Source organism: Sciurus vulgaris (genome assembly GCF_902686455.1).
Source record: "Sciurus vulgaris genome assembly, chromosome: 5".
In the NCBI taxonomy this organism is placed as follows: domain Eukaryota; kingdom Metazoa; phylum Chordata; class Mammalia; order Rodentia; family Sciuridae; genus Sciurus; species Sciurus vulgaris.
In genome coordinates this window covers 7,036,320-7,049,143 of record NC_136465.1, presented here as the reverse complement: position 1 = coordinate 7,049,143, position 12,824 = coordinate 7,036,320, and the positions used below count along the sequence as shown (strand labels likewise).

General features: G+C 49.5%; 1 protein-coding gene across 2 annotated transcripts; it reads left to right on the top strand.

Annotated features, from left to right (window-relative positions):
* The first annotated feature begins 139 nt into the window (after positions 1 to 139).
* NEIL2 (nei like DNA glycosylase 2) lies at positions 140 to 12,160 on the top strand. Of its 2 annotated transcripts, none has more exons than XM_079139018.1 (5): positions 140 to 272; positions 2,017 to 2,156; positions 6,761 to 7,113; positions 10,006 to 10,202; positions 11,750 to 12,160. In XM_079139018.1, exons 2-5 carry the CDS (start codon positions 2,019 to 2,021, stop codon positions 12,061 to 12,063), a joined length of 1,002 nt encoding a protein of 333 aa, XP_078995144.1. In that variant the 5' UTR covers positions 140 to 272; positions 2,017 to 2,018; the 3' UTR covers positions 12,064 to 12,160. The 2 variants fall into 2 exon arrangements, with proteins under 2 accessions (XP_078995144.1, XP_078995143.1); XM_079139017.1 differs by having other exon boundaries at positions 146 to 413.
* Positions 12,161 to 12,824: the final 664 nt, after the last annotated feature.

Here is a 12,824-nt window from a genome sequence, read left to right as displayed (position 1 = left end):
CCCGCCCTTCGTCCCCAGTACGGAGCGCCGCACCCCCCCCGGGGGCGGAGGCCGCAGAACGCCACGCCCACTGCGGGGAAGAACCCGCCCCTCGTCCCCAGGACCGAGCTCCACGCCCACCGGGGCGGAGACCGCAGAACGCCACGCCCACCCCGGGGCGGCGCTCCATGTTCCCGGGCCCGGATCCTCCCTGCCCTCGTCCAAGGAGACCGAAGGGTTGGACTTGAGAGTCTCGGAGGTGTGGCCGGTCAAGGGGCCGCCGACCCAGACGGGTGAGTCCAGCCGGCCTCCCCTGGGTCCGCCGCCGGCCAGAAGGGTGGCGTAGGGGACCCGGCCGCGCCGCAGCGGGCCGCCTCCCCCGCCAGAGCCCAGGCCTCGGGTCCTGCGTCTCCCTGCGCTCGTGCGCCACGTAGGTGCGTGATTGTGAAACGCAGTTACAGAAAAATTACGCAGCGTCTTCTAGGACCCCGCATACCTGGTCGAATTTTTTTTTTCCTTTTAGTGTGTTGACCTCGGCGCCTTTGTCCTGGGAGTTCCAGTGACTCTCCCCGTCTGCGCCCCCCACTCCCCCCAACCCCGTAAAGAGTTGGAAAGGCGGTCGTCTCGTCTTAACTCTCCCTGGGGAGCAGTTTGCCTTGGACGAGAACAGCGGTGAGACCGTTTACTCTCCTCTCACCTCTGTGACCCGGCCTGGTGACCTCAGCGGTCCTGCCCGGCGGGAGGGTCGCCAGGGTGGGCGGCCCTCGTTTCTCATCTTGCTGCCACTCCTCCCTCTCCATCAAAATACTTAGAAGAATCCTGTCCAGAGCGAGAGATTTAAGATGTGAGTGAGTTGCAGATGCTTCCTCTGGCGGCGTCCGCGCTCAGAGCTGGTTGAGGTCGGTTGTGTCTGGCGAGCCGCCTTCCAGCCCAGCAGTTTTCCCTTGAGGGTCTGAGTTAGAGGAAACATCACTTTCAGAGAATATCAGGTGCCATCGATTTGAAGATGCATATTGTCCAGTGTGCTGCTAAGGAAGTTAAGAAAATGCCTGGGATGTACGAGGCATCCCTATTTCTGCAATTTAAAAAACATTTTTGACTTTTTAAATTTTATTATTTTTTTGTGGTGCTGGGGGTTGAACCAGGGCTTTGTGCTTGTGAGGCAAGCACTCTACCAACTGAGCTGAATCTCCAGCTCCTTGACTTTTTTTTTTTTAAGAATCACTGAAGTAATAGCCGTCACCTGCCAGTAATAATTTTCACCATAACGTGCAGCACCTAACTTGTGCTGGTGAGGAAACAGGTGGATAAGTAGTGCCCTGGGTAAGGCTGGGGTGGAGAGGACTCCTGCTTAGAGAAGGGGTGTGCAGACCCCTCAGACTGCCTCACACTGGGGTCTCGTGGGGAAGGGGGTCACAGATGGCCTGCTAGCCATTACAAGGGACTGCGGCTTCTTCCTAGTGGTCAGGGATAATTGTGATAGTTAAACTGGACACTGCCCCTCCCTGCTCTCAGCTCGCCTGGCCAGTTCTGCACTTGTTGGTTCTGGGCTCTGTCTGCATTGTGGTTACCTATGCACATCTCCCCTACCTGAGGGCTGGTCATGGGAGGACCAGGTCCCATTGTCCACTGAAAGTAGGGCGGATACATCAGCAGCAGAGGGTTGGAGTGATTGTTTTGGGAAGTGGGGAGGGGAAGAGGGCAGAACTGGAAATGAGTTAGGAGCACACAGTCCAGCCAAAAAGAAATGAGGGCCACTGAAGTGGGTGGCACCAAGATGTGATGGCTAGCACACTGTGGGTGCTTCATAAATATGTGCTGGATGAGAAAGCGGTGAGAGGAATTGGGAAGTCATTCCTGAGAAGTGGGCCACACCCTTCTGTGGCTGGTCCTTCTCTGCCCCTGCGCCTGCTGAGCTCTCTTTTTGACCATATTTACTGTTAAAGTTGGTGGCAGAAACTGGCTGCATAGAGCTTGGAGAATGAAGAATGCTGGAGAGAATGGGCTAAGGCCTCCTTTGCCTTTTTCTGCCTGCAGGGATGCCAGAAGGACCATCTGTGAGGAAATTTCACCATCTGGTCTCCCCCTTTGTGGGTCAGCAGGTGGTCAAGACAGGGGGCAGCAGTAAGAAGCTATGTCCCACCACCCTTCAGTCTCTGTGGCTGCAGGACACCCAGGTGAGTTCTGCATCCCCTGGAAGGCAGGCTTCTTTAGCATATCCTGTGCCTCCCTTGGAATCTGCCCCAAGAGGTCTCATACTGTCCCTTCCATTGACCCAGGACAATCACACTAGGACTCCACATGGCTCCTGATCTTTCAGTCTGTCATGTCTCAGCCATCACATGGACTGTGGGCTGTGAAGAGCACAGAGGCATGAGCTGGAGCCCAGAGTCTGGAGATATTCTGACTGTTCAAGCTGTGTCTGATGTGCACCTTTGGGCTGGGACCCGTGTTTGATCCTGTGGGCCAGTGGGGACACAAGGAAAGAGCATTGCTGCAGATCTGGGTTCACACTGTTCATCATTGTCCTGAGCAGGAGTCAGAATTCCTCCAAAGGGCTCACTGGCTCTCTCTGATCTGACCCCTGCGTGCCTCTCTAGCCTCTGTACCCAGCCCAGGTCTGTCTGTGATCATCCTCAGCTGCCTCAGCTCAGGTCATGCTTGCCCAGGGTTTCGACATACTGCTCCTCTGCATGGGCAGGTCTTTGGTTTTCTCCCAGCTGCCCCCTCAGTTTTCCATGGTAATTCCTAGTCTGTCTTCTGGATTCTACCTAGCCATTCTGTCCTCTGAGAAGCCCGATACTGGGTGAGACTCCTCTCCAGGAGGATGCCTGTACTTTCTCCTGTTGTACCTATTGCTGAATTTGTCCTGCCTGTGGTGTGAGGGAGACAGATAAACAGGGAGGGGGCCAAGCCCTCATCAACCTTGTGCCCTGAGTGCTTAGAACAGCTAGCACAGAGGAGGCACAGGGTAAGTGTTTGCAGACTGACTCAGTGGACTCTGCTGCTCTTTAGCCTGGGATCTTAAGCAAGTCTCTTAGCTCTGGAGTGTTTGATTCAGTAGTGGGGATGAGGCACCTGCTTGCTGCTATGGTGAGTAGATGTCATCCTTCCATCTTCACTCATGTGTTACATGTTTCAGAGACCGATCCAAGTTTTGGAGCCCAGGTCTTCCAACCTCCAGACTGTGGTCTCTTTCTACAGATTGTTTGCAGCTACAGGGTGTGGTCCCTTATCTCTGGACCCCCAGCATTTATCACAGGACTTGTCACAGAGCTGTGACTCAGAGAATATTACCAAATGGCAGTGTGGACAGAAGCTTGTGTGGCAAGGGAACTTGAAGGTGGATGCAGAGCTGGTTTCCCAGCAAACAAAGGCAGAATCTGTAGTGTGGGAACCCAGGAAAGGCACAAGAAGGTGGCCTTGGGGAGCTGCTTGTGGTGCTCTGAGGGGCACCCTCTTTCCTACCCCTGTCTGTTGTCCCATCCCTGCCCCTGAGGAATGCAGAATCGGAGGAGGGAGGAAAGACTACACAGGTAAAGTGTCCAGCCGCACTTAATGGGGAGGAGTGGAGCTCAAGATTAAGGGCCCAGTGATGACCTCAATGTAGGGGGCATCCTGCAGCTTGGAGGAGGGGGGACTTGAGTTGAACTTTGAAGACTAGAGGATTTAGACGGACTTGAGGGGGAAACTGGCATTTCAGTCTGAGAAGCAATCACATACAGGAAAGGGGACAGGGAATAAGCAAGGAAAAAGACGGGTTCTACTCTGCTAGCAATTTTTCTTTCAGCTTTCTGCTTTCTGTACAGGAGTTGTCTTTGATTGCTCACAGTGGTCGCAGAAGGTGACTGGTACAGCTCATGTGGTTGGAAGTTCAGAGGTAGACAGTTCTTGGGTGGCTGTCGCTGTCCATATTCCACCCTTGTTTTGGTGGAGTTGGAGGTGGACTAGCAATCAAATGCTACTACATACTTTGACTTTTTCTTCTGTGGGCTGGGGATCCAACTCAGGTTCTTGTCTGTGAGAGGCAGGTGCTCTACTGCAGAGCTACGTTCCCATCCTGTATTTAGACTTTTAACCAATCCTTCAATTAAAAAATGTTAACAGCTTTATTGAGATATAGTTGTGTTTGCAAAACACAATCTGCTCAATTAAAGTTCCTAAATCAGTGTCTTAATATATTCACTGAGTTTTCCAGTCGTCACCATGACTCTTGTAATCTTGTTTTTTTTTTTTTTTAGGTATGTACCCTACCACTGAGCTCTACCCCCAGCCCTAGACTGTTTATGTTACCCCCCCAAAACACTCTGTGTCCATTAGCAGTCACCCCGTTTTATCTCAGCCTTCAGCAACCACTAATTACTCTGTAGATTTGCCTCTTTGGGACATTGTATATGTGTGGAATCATGTAATGTGTTCCTTTAATGACTGGCCTCTGAATATGATGCCAGGTTCATGTATGTCATGGCAGGTATCAGTACTTCCTTCCTTCCGGTTGCTGAGTAGCATTCCACTGCGCCACATTTTATGATTGATGATGTCCATTCATGGAGTAATCTGCTTGGACACTGATGTGCAGTGTTCGTGTGGGTGTGTTTTCACTTCCTGTGGGGCTGTGCCTTGCAGTGGAGTTGCTGGGCCTCAGGTAACGCCGAGTGGACCTCTGTACCGTGGGCACCTTGTCCTCACTCCACTTCTCTCCAAGTTCTCCTAGCCTTTGGTTGGTGTCTTAGGTTTTTTTTTTTTTTTTTCTTTTATTGTGGCAAAAAAAACACAAGACAGAATTTACCATCTTAACCAACCTTATATAAGTGAATGGTTCAGAATTCAGTTAATTATGTTCATGCTGTTGTAGATTTCTAGATCTTTTTTTTAAATGTTTCCTAGCTGAAACTTGGAACCCATTAAACACTGACTCCCATTTCTTCTCCTTCAGCCCCTGGAAATTCCCATTCTGACTTCCACCTCTAGGAATTTGACAACTTTAGATGCCTCATGTAAGTGGAGTTAGGCGGCATTTGTCTTTTGTGACTGTTTCACTTTGCACAGCATCTTCAAGGTTCCTCCATGTTGTAGCACGTCCATGTCCTTCACTTTAAAAGCTTTTTATTTATTTTTAAAAATTAGATACTCTTCAGCTTTATTTTATTTATTTAATTTTATTTATTTATTTTTAGTGGTGCTGAGTATTGAACCCAGTGCCTCACATGTGCTAGGCAAGCACTCTGCCACTGAGCCACAGTTCCAGCCACAGAATCTCCTTCATTTTTAAGGTGATGATGTTCCATTATGGACATACTGTGTTATATTATCCATGCATCTCTTGGTGGACGCCTGGGTTGCTTCCATTTTCACAGCTGGGAATTAAGCTATCTTTCCTTGAGATGTTAAACCCCTAGAGAGAGGACAGGAGTCTTGGTCACCTGTGTGTCCTTGGAGTCTCCTGCACTGCCTGGCACACTGCAGATTCAGTTAATGATTAGAGATGTCCCACCACGGTAGTGTCCCACCACTTAAAAAAGGGACAGCAGAAATTGCTTGGTCACAGAGTTTACAAGTACATCCTGACCAGGCCTTTTTGGCTGTGTTTTGACCTTCAGGAGCATTTAGCAAACACTTGGTTTATTTATTTTTGTGGTGCTGGTGATTGAATCCAGGCACTCTGCCACCAAGCTACATCCTTAGCCTGTTCATTTTTTATTATTTTTTTAATTGTGCCATTTTATTTTTTGTGCCTTTTCCCCCCCCACTTTTTATTTTTTGAGACAGGAACTCACTAAGTTGCCCAGGATTGCCCTCAAACTTGCCATTCTTCTGCCTCATCCTCCTGAGTTCTGGATGACTAACATATTTTAATCAGAATTAGTTTAATACTGGCAGATTTACACCAAGAAATTGTTTTCTGTAGTAACTTCAAATACATCCACTTAACTCCTTGCTCAATGTGTGTATGCACATGCCCTGTTATACCTTTTCTAATATGTGGTAGGAAATAATCTGTGCTCACATTTGCAGATCAATTATTCTGGGCTATTTAGACAGGTAATGCTGTTTGCAGAGAGGCTACAGCTGTGGTTTTTGTACTGACTGATGATCGTAGCTCATATCAGATCAGAAATCTCTATGTACTTTTGATGGTCAAAAAAGTAACACGAGCACTTCCAGCATTAAAGGCAGATGTGTTGGTTTGGTCGCTGAAAGGCCTCCTGGGTTTCAGGCTGAGCGGAAGAGGCATCCTGGCATCTGGGCGTGCACAGCCATCATACCAGGAGCTGGCAGCTGGTTTTGTATCTATGTATATATTGTGAGTTCACTTGTGGCTATTACTTCTGTCAAGCCTTTCTTGCTGGGGAGGGCTGGGCAGGGGCCACAGGGTGTTGTCTTCAGCTGCAGTCCATGGCTGTGCGCATGTTGACTAACTCTAATAACTCTAACAGAGACATGAGTTTGGATTGAATGGAAGAATGGTAATTTGTGTTTATATCTTAGTCAGTCCCTGAAAACGCTGGGAACAGTTCTGCTCAGATACTCTAGGGTGGCTGTGCTGTCTGGCATGATCTGTCTTACTCCTAATCCAGTTCCTCCAGATCGTCCAGTCACTTTGAAAACCATGGACTAACTGCCCATACCGCCACAGCAAAAAGATCAAAAGGCAGGACCCAAATACCCAATCCGGGGCAGCTTCAGAGCAAGGAGGAGTCAGTGGGCAGCTGGATGACTGTGTAGTCCTCAGCCCCTTTCTGGGTCTGTAAGACTTAGATCCATGTTCATTTTTTCCTAGGTACATGGAAAAAAATTATTCCTTAGATTTGATCCAGATGAAGAAATGGGGCCCCCTGCCAGCAACCCACTGCCAGAGCCTTTACAAAAAGGAGCACAGGAGGAAGAGGCTGTGGCCCCTGAACCAGCCTTGGGGCCCAACAGTCAAAAAACCTCTGACGAACCCTCCCAGCCCACGGAGCTTGATCCCCACGGATTGGATGTTCCTGAGAGTTTGTGGGGAGAGAGCCCTGCAACAGGTGCCCAGAGGTGGCTGCAGGTCAGCTTCGGTTTATTTGGCAGTGTCTGGGTGAATGAGTTCTCCAGAGCGAAGAAAGCCAACAAGAGAGGCGACTGGAGGGATCCTGTGCCCAGGTAATGGTGTGGCCATTGGGTTCTTTGCAGGGTCTGCAGTGTGCCTGTGGCCCCCACTGTGGCAGACCGTGGTGCTGGTTGGGGGTGTCACGCTCAGGTGGAGGTCCAACCTGTGGGACCCTAGCACCTGCTGTCCAGGAAACAGAAGATGCTGCAGTATTTACCCATAATAAGAAGTAGACTGTGGTTTGCAGCCAAGAGGGAAGTGGTCACTCCCGGGGTGGCCTGCAGAAGGGGAGTTTTCAACATCCACGGCACTTGAGGGTAGATGCTCTCTGAACTCAGAGACAGGATTTATCCAGTTTTTAATCTCTGAATGTTGAGAAAAATGACATCCAACTCTGTGTTTAGGATTATTTCCTCAGGGTTAGGTGCCAGAGGAGGAGTTGCGGGTTGAAGAGAAGGAACATTCTGTGACTGAACGTTTTCACAGCTGTTCAAAAGTGCTGGCTTAGTGTGTTCCCACTAGCATTGGGTCCCTTGTGTACTTTTTATCAGTTTGTTGAAGCTTCTGGACGTTAAGTCTGGTAGCCTTTGTGACATGAGCGGCCTCTATTGTTTTGAGGCTGTCTTGTGTCCTTTGACTATGTTTATGATGCCCAACCCCTTTTATTGTTTTATTGTTTTGAGTCAGGGTCATGTTAAATTGCCCAGGCTGTGATCCTCCTGCCTCAGCCTCCTGAGGGGCCGGGATTAGAGGTGTGTGCCACCATGCCCCCACTGACTTTTTCTATTTTCTATTTTTAGGTTTCTAACTTTTGTCTTTGTTTACAATATGATGTAGGGACCACAGGATGCTTTGGGCAGCTCAGGTAGCTCAGGAGGCTTCTTCCTTAGAAGGTCAGAGGGAGGCTCTCTGGAGCTGGGTCCCTTCTGTGGTTCTGGCTTCCTGTCCCCGAGGCTCTCCTGGCTTTGCACTTTCCCACTCATCTGTTTCCCTGGGCTAGCAGCAAGAAGCAGCTGCAGTTTCAGGCTTTATACCCACCAGGGAAGCAGGTGGAAGAAGAGAGCCACTTTTAGGCGGTGGTGAGTGGATTGCTTGCTCAGGGCCCAGTCGGCCTCACCTGGTGCTAAGTCTGGAATGAGTCTCTAGTGGAGGACCTGGACTGCCTTCCCAGAAGCAAACCCTCCAGAGCTCACACGGGGGATCATGGAGTGGACATGTATTGTCTTATGTTGATCTCTTGGCAAGTTACATGTCTTCCTATTTTTCATATTTTATAGTTTGCTTTGTTACCTTTTTTTCTATTAGACTTACCTGAGTTTTATATACTTTCTTGGTCTTTCAAGAAAATAATACTAGCTTTATATAATCTTTCTTTATGGAAGACTTTCTTAATTTCCAAATGTTTTGGAGGCTAGGGCCTTTTCTAGTATTTACTTATGCAGTACAGGTGTTTGAACCCAGTCCTGTTTCTTTCTTTATTTTGAGACAGGATCCCACTAAGATCCCCAGGCTTGCTTCAAACTAGGTATCCCCCTGCCTCTGCCTCCTGGGTTGCTGGCATTACAGTTGTGCACCACTGCACCCAGCTTCAACCATCAAATTTTTAATAACTTCAAAATTAAAACTATTTTGCTTACTCTCCCCACTGTTCAGATCAGTCTTTTAAAGTATTTCTACTGGTTACTAATCATATTTACCCCAGTTCCAGAGTTTGTTGAGCTAATTTGAATTTTCAGTTCCAGGTTATTAAATAATATCATTATATTATAATTTGTTTTAGTTAGCTATTTCACTGACTAAATGATCTGACCAGCACAATTATAGAGGAGGAAAAGTTTATTTGAGGGCTCACAGTTTCTGAGGTCTTAGTCCATAGAAGGCTGGCTCTATTCCTTGGGGCTCGAGGTGAGGCTGAACATCCTGGCGGAAGAGTGTGGCAGAGGGAAGCAGCTCACATCAGGAAGCAGAGAGAGAGAGACTCCACTCTCCAGATACAAATACATATACCCCATAGCTGTGTCCCCATTCCCACCTCCTTCAGCCACACCCTACCACTTCAGTTAATCCCAACAGGGATTAATTCACTGATTGGGTTAAGACTCTTTCAACCCAATCATTTCTCCTCTGAACCTTCACTGTCTCACATGTGAGCTTTTGAGGGGCACCTCACATCCAAACCATAGCAATTATAATTACAAATTAAATAACATTGAAATGGGTATCTTTTGTTTCAAGAATTCTTTCCTGACACGGGTCTTCAGGTGCACATCATAATCAAGATCCATTTATATCTCCTGGCACCTGTTAGCAAGTTCCACGTGGCTTACTCCTTCTCCTCCTCATCTCTCATAAGGAGACCCTTGCTGGTGTGATTTTCCCTGGGTAATAGCTTTTCCTGGAGTGGTTTCCTGGGTACTGAGTGTGGGTTCTCCTGGTCCCAGCTCTCCCCAGGGACACTCACTCCACCCAAGCCATGGGCTCGGGGAGCTCTCCTTCAAACGTGGAAGCCGTTCTGCTATGATTAGCTGGCCTTAGGGTTACCATCATTTCTTTATCAGTGTTTGTAAGTTTGTGCTCTGTCCCTGACAGTCCAGGGTCTTTGTGTCTTTTTGGCAAATCTAGCCTGGGGCTGGAGGCAGCCTCCACTGCAGCCGTTTCTCAGTCTTCTTACTGTTGAGCCCCCTTTTTGTGCTCTAGTAGTCAGACCCCCTGAACTTCAGGCTTTTCTGTTTTCCAGGTTTTCACCTATGAACACATATTGTGATAATAAGAAAGATAAACACACTGGTATGTTTGTTTTGATGACTCCATTTAGCCCTGCGATGTCTGATGTCTGCAGAGCCCTCCATTTTCTCTTTCGAGTTTCCCCTGGGCTCATGAGTCGGCGTGTGGTGTGACCTGACACAGTGGTAGCTCTTGTGCATGTGGTCTGTTCTTTCTTCCAGATTGGTCCTGCACTTTGGTGGTGGTGGCTTCCTAGCATTTTATAATTGCCAGATGTGTTGGAGCCCTTCCCCCGTGGTCAAGCCTACCTGTGACATCTTGTCTGAAAAGTTCCATCGAGGACAAGCCTTGGAGGCTCTGGGCCAGGCTCAGCCCGTGTGCTATACACTCTTGGACCAGAGATACTTCTCAGGGCTAGGTATGACCCATGGGCGAGGGGTAAGGGGTGAACCTGGCCGAGTCCTTTAATGGAAGTCATTCATCTGGGATTCTTGAGAACTGAGGATCCCCTCCCCTGTTGGCCAGTACTATTGGTCTTGAAGTGAGCACTTTCTCTCTTTAGTTTCCCTTGTATTTTAAATTACAAGAATCCCAGGATGTAAAATGGATAATTGGTCATTTAGCATTGAATTTCTTTCATAAGTTAATATTTAGTCCTCAGAGCCAGGTGTGGTGACTCATACCTGTAATCCCAGTGACTCCGAAGGCTAAGGCTGGAGGATCGCAGGTTCAAAGCCAGCCTCGGCAATTTAGCAAGGCCCTAAGCTACTTAGCAAGATCCTGTCTCGAAATAAAATTTAAAGGGGCTGGGGTTGAGCTTGGTGGTAGAGCACTTGCCTAGCACATGTGAGACACTGGGTTCGATCCACAGCACCACATATAGATAAATAGATAAAGGTATTGTGTCCATCAACAACTAAAAATAAGTAAGTAAATAAATAAATAATAGGGCTGGGGATGTGGCTCTGAGATTAAGCACCCCTGGGTTCAAACCCCAGTACCACTCCCAAAAAAGGAGGGAGTTAAATAGGCAGTTTCTAACTTCTGCTTCAGAATTCACAGATTCTTATCCTGTGCCTGCTGACAGGGCATTAGGGCGTGACCTCCTAAAGGGCGGGGGTCCTGCAGGTGGCCCTGGCATCCTCCACTGCCTAGTGCAGTCCTGGCACGAAAAGGCCTGGGGCCAGGGTCTGCGGGCAGCTGGAAGTCTTCCATTCACTAACAGGAAAGAGCAGTCACCTCATTCATCCACCGCCCCCAGGCCCACTGCACACCTGCCTCTGGTAAACATGCCCTCGCAGCTTAACACAGTCATTGTTCAAAGGCTCCACAACCAGACTCAGTTCCCTGCAGGATGAGGTGGGTTATGGAAATGCCTAGGAGGGGTTAAAGAAAGAAACTGCGGGAGCATTCGCAGAGCTGTATTGATTCTGGAAGAAGGGGCCGAGGCTGGCGTCACAGCGATGAGGCAGGAGTAGACAGTAACTGAACAGTGCCTCCTAACTCTCCATGGAGCAGGCATTGGAATAGCTCATGTTTCTGCCAGCCGCATATTTGGGTGATTCTCACTGACTGCTCAAAAAACCAGCAAAGCCATTCCTAGTTTACTGATGAGGAAACTGGAACTTAGAAGCAAGGAGCTTGCCGGGGCCACATGCTAGCATCTGACGGAGCTGGGATTCCAGTCCAGGCAGTCAGGGGTCAGGCCCTCCCTGCAGCCTCTTGGCCATGACATGGGACGCACAAGGAGTATCACTCCTCTGCCTTCACAACAGCCTTCAAGTGCGTTTCACAGACGGGGAACTGACGCAGACTGTGCCCTGCCCTGGAGTGCCCAGGAGCCCCCAGGAGGCAGAGCTGGTGCCCTGGCCGCCCTCGCTCCCGCCCCGGTTCTTGCTCGCTTCTGGGTGGTCCACTGTGGTGGCCGTGCGTTTCCTCCCTCATCCTCTCCCTGCTGTGTTTCAGGGAACATCATTAAGAATGAAGCCTTGTACAGAGCTGGGATCCACCCGCTTTCTCGGGGTTCGCGCCTGAGTGCCTCCTGTCTGGAGGCTCTTGTCGACCACGTGGTGCAGTTCAGTTCCGACTGGCTTCGGGGCAAGTTCCAGGGCACGCCGCAGCACACGCAGATCTACCGCAAGGACCAGTGTCCTGCTGGGCACCAAGTCCTGAAGGAGGCCCTTGGGCACCCAGGTGGGTTCCAGAGGCTCACCTGGTGGTGCCCGCAGTGCCAGCCCCAGCTGCCCCCTGAGGAGCCCCAGCAGCTCCAGCACCCCTAAAGTGCTCAGGCCCTTCTTCACAGAACTTGCCCTGAGGATCATGGTGCCTGTGTGGTGGGCAGGGATTGTAGGTGGCCACACAGGACAGTGTGGGTATGTTGATGTTCCTCTCACTGCACCACGTCTGAGGCACAGCTCTCATAGAGGTTTTTCTTTTCTAGTTCCTCTAATTCTTCCTACCTACTTCTCTAGTGAAGTGGAGGGCAATCTTGACAGGTGAGGGAAGCCTCCCGGAAGGACAGTGGAGCCCTAAAACCACAGCTGGGGGAGCAACCGTGTTCCCAGTATTGCTGTGCAAGTGTTCTATTTTGGAAGGTTTGGTTGATTTTAAGGCTCTTGGTTCTGAGAAACAGGAAGACAAGTTTCTTTCCTTGTTGGCTGTGGAGAGTCCTGGAATGAGAATGGAGCCACAGGAGAAAAGTGCTGGCCCAGCCTCCTGCCTCCTCCTCCCACTTGATGGAGACCTCGGGGCTGGGCCGGCAGCAGGCCAGCCACCTTCCCAGGGTCTCCAGGGGCCATTGAAGAGAAGCTGCTTGTTTACTCCTTAAGCTGAAGTGTTTGCAACTGCATCAACAGCTCAGGAACCAAAGGATGCAGAGAAACACTCCCTCAGGTGGTTCAGAACCTAGATGAAGCTGGGGCAGCAACATTGCTATTCTCTGTGTCATCTTTATTTGGCAGTAAAGGTTTGTTTTTTTGTTTTGTGTTTTGTCTTCTCCTGTGGTATTGGAGATCAAACTTAGGGCCTTGGGCTAGGCAAG

What these genes read in the sequence shown, in the direction of transcription:
- NEIL2 (XM_079139018.1), top strand. Translation starts at nt 2,019, where the DNA reads ATGCCAGAAGGACCATCTGTGAGGAAATTTCACCATCTGGTCTCCCCC. An exon ending in TGTGGCTGCAGGACACCCAG is followed by an intron (nt 2,157 to 6,760) that starts GTGAGTTCTGCA and finishes ATTTTTTCCTAG; the next exon opens with GTACATGGAAAAAAATTATT. An exon ending in GAGATACTTCTCAGGGCTAG is followed by an intron (nt 10,203 to 11,749) that starts GTATGACCCATG and finishes GCTGTGTTTCAG; the next exon opens with GGAACATCATTAAGAATGAA.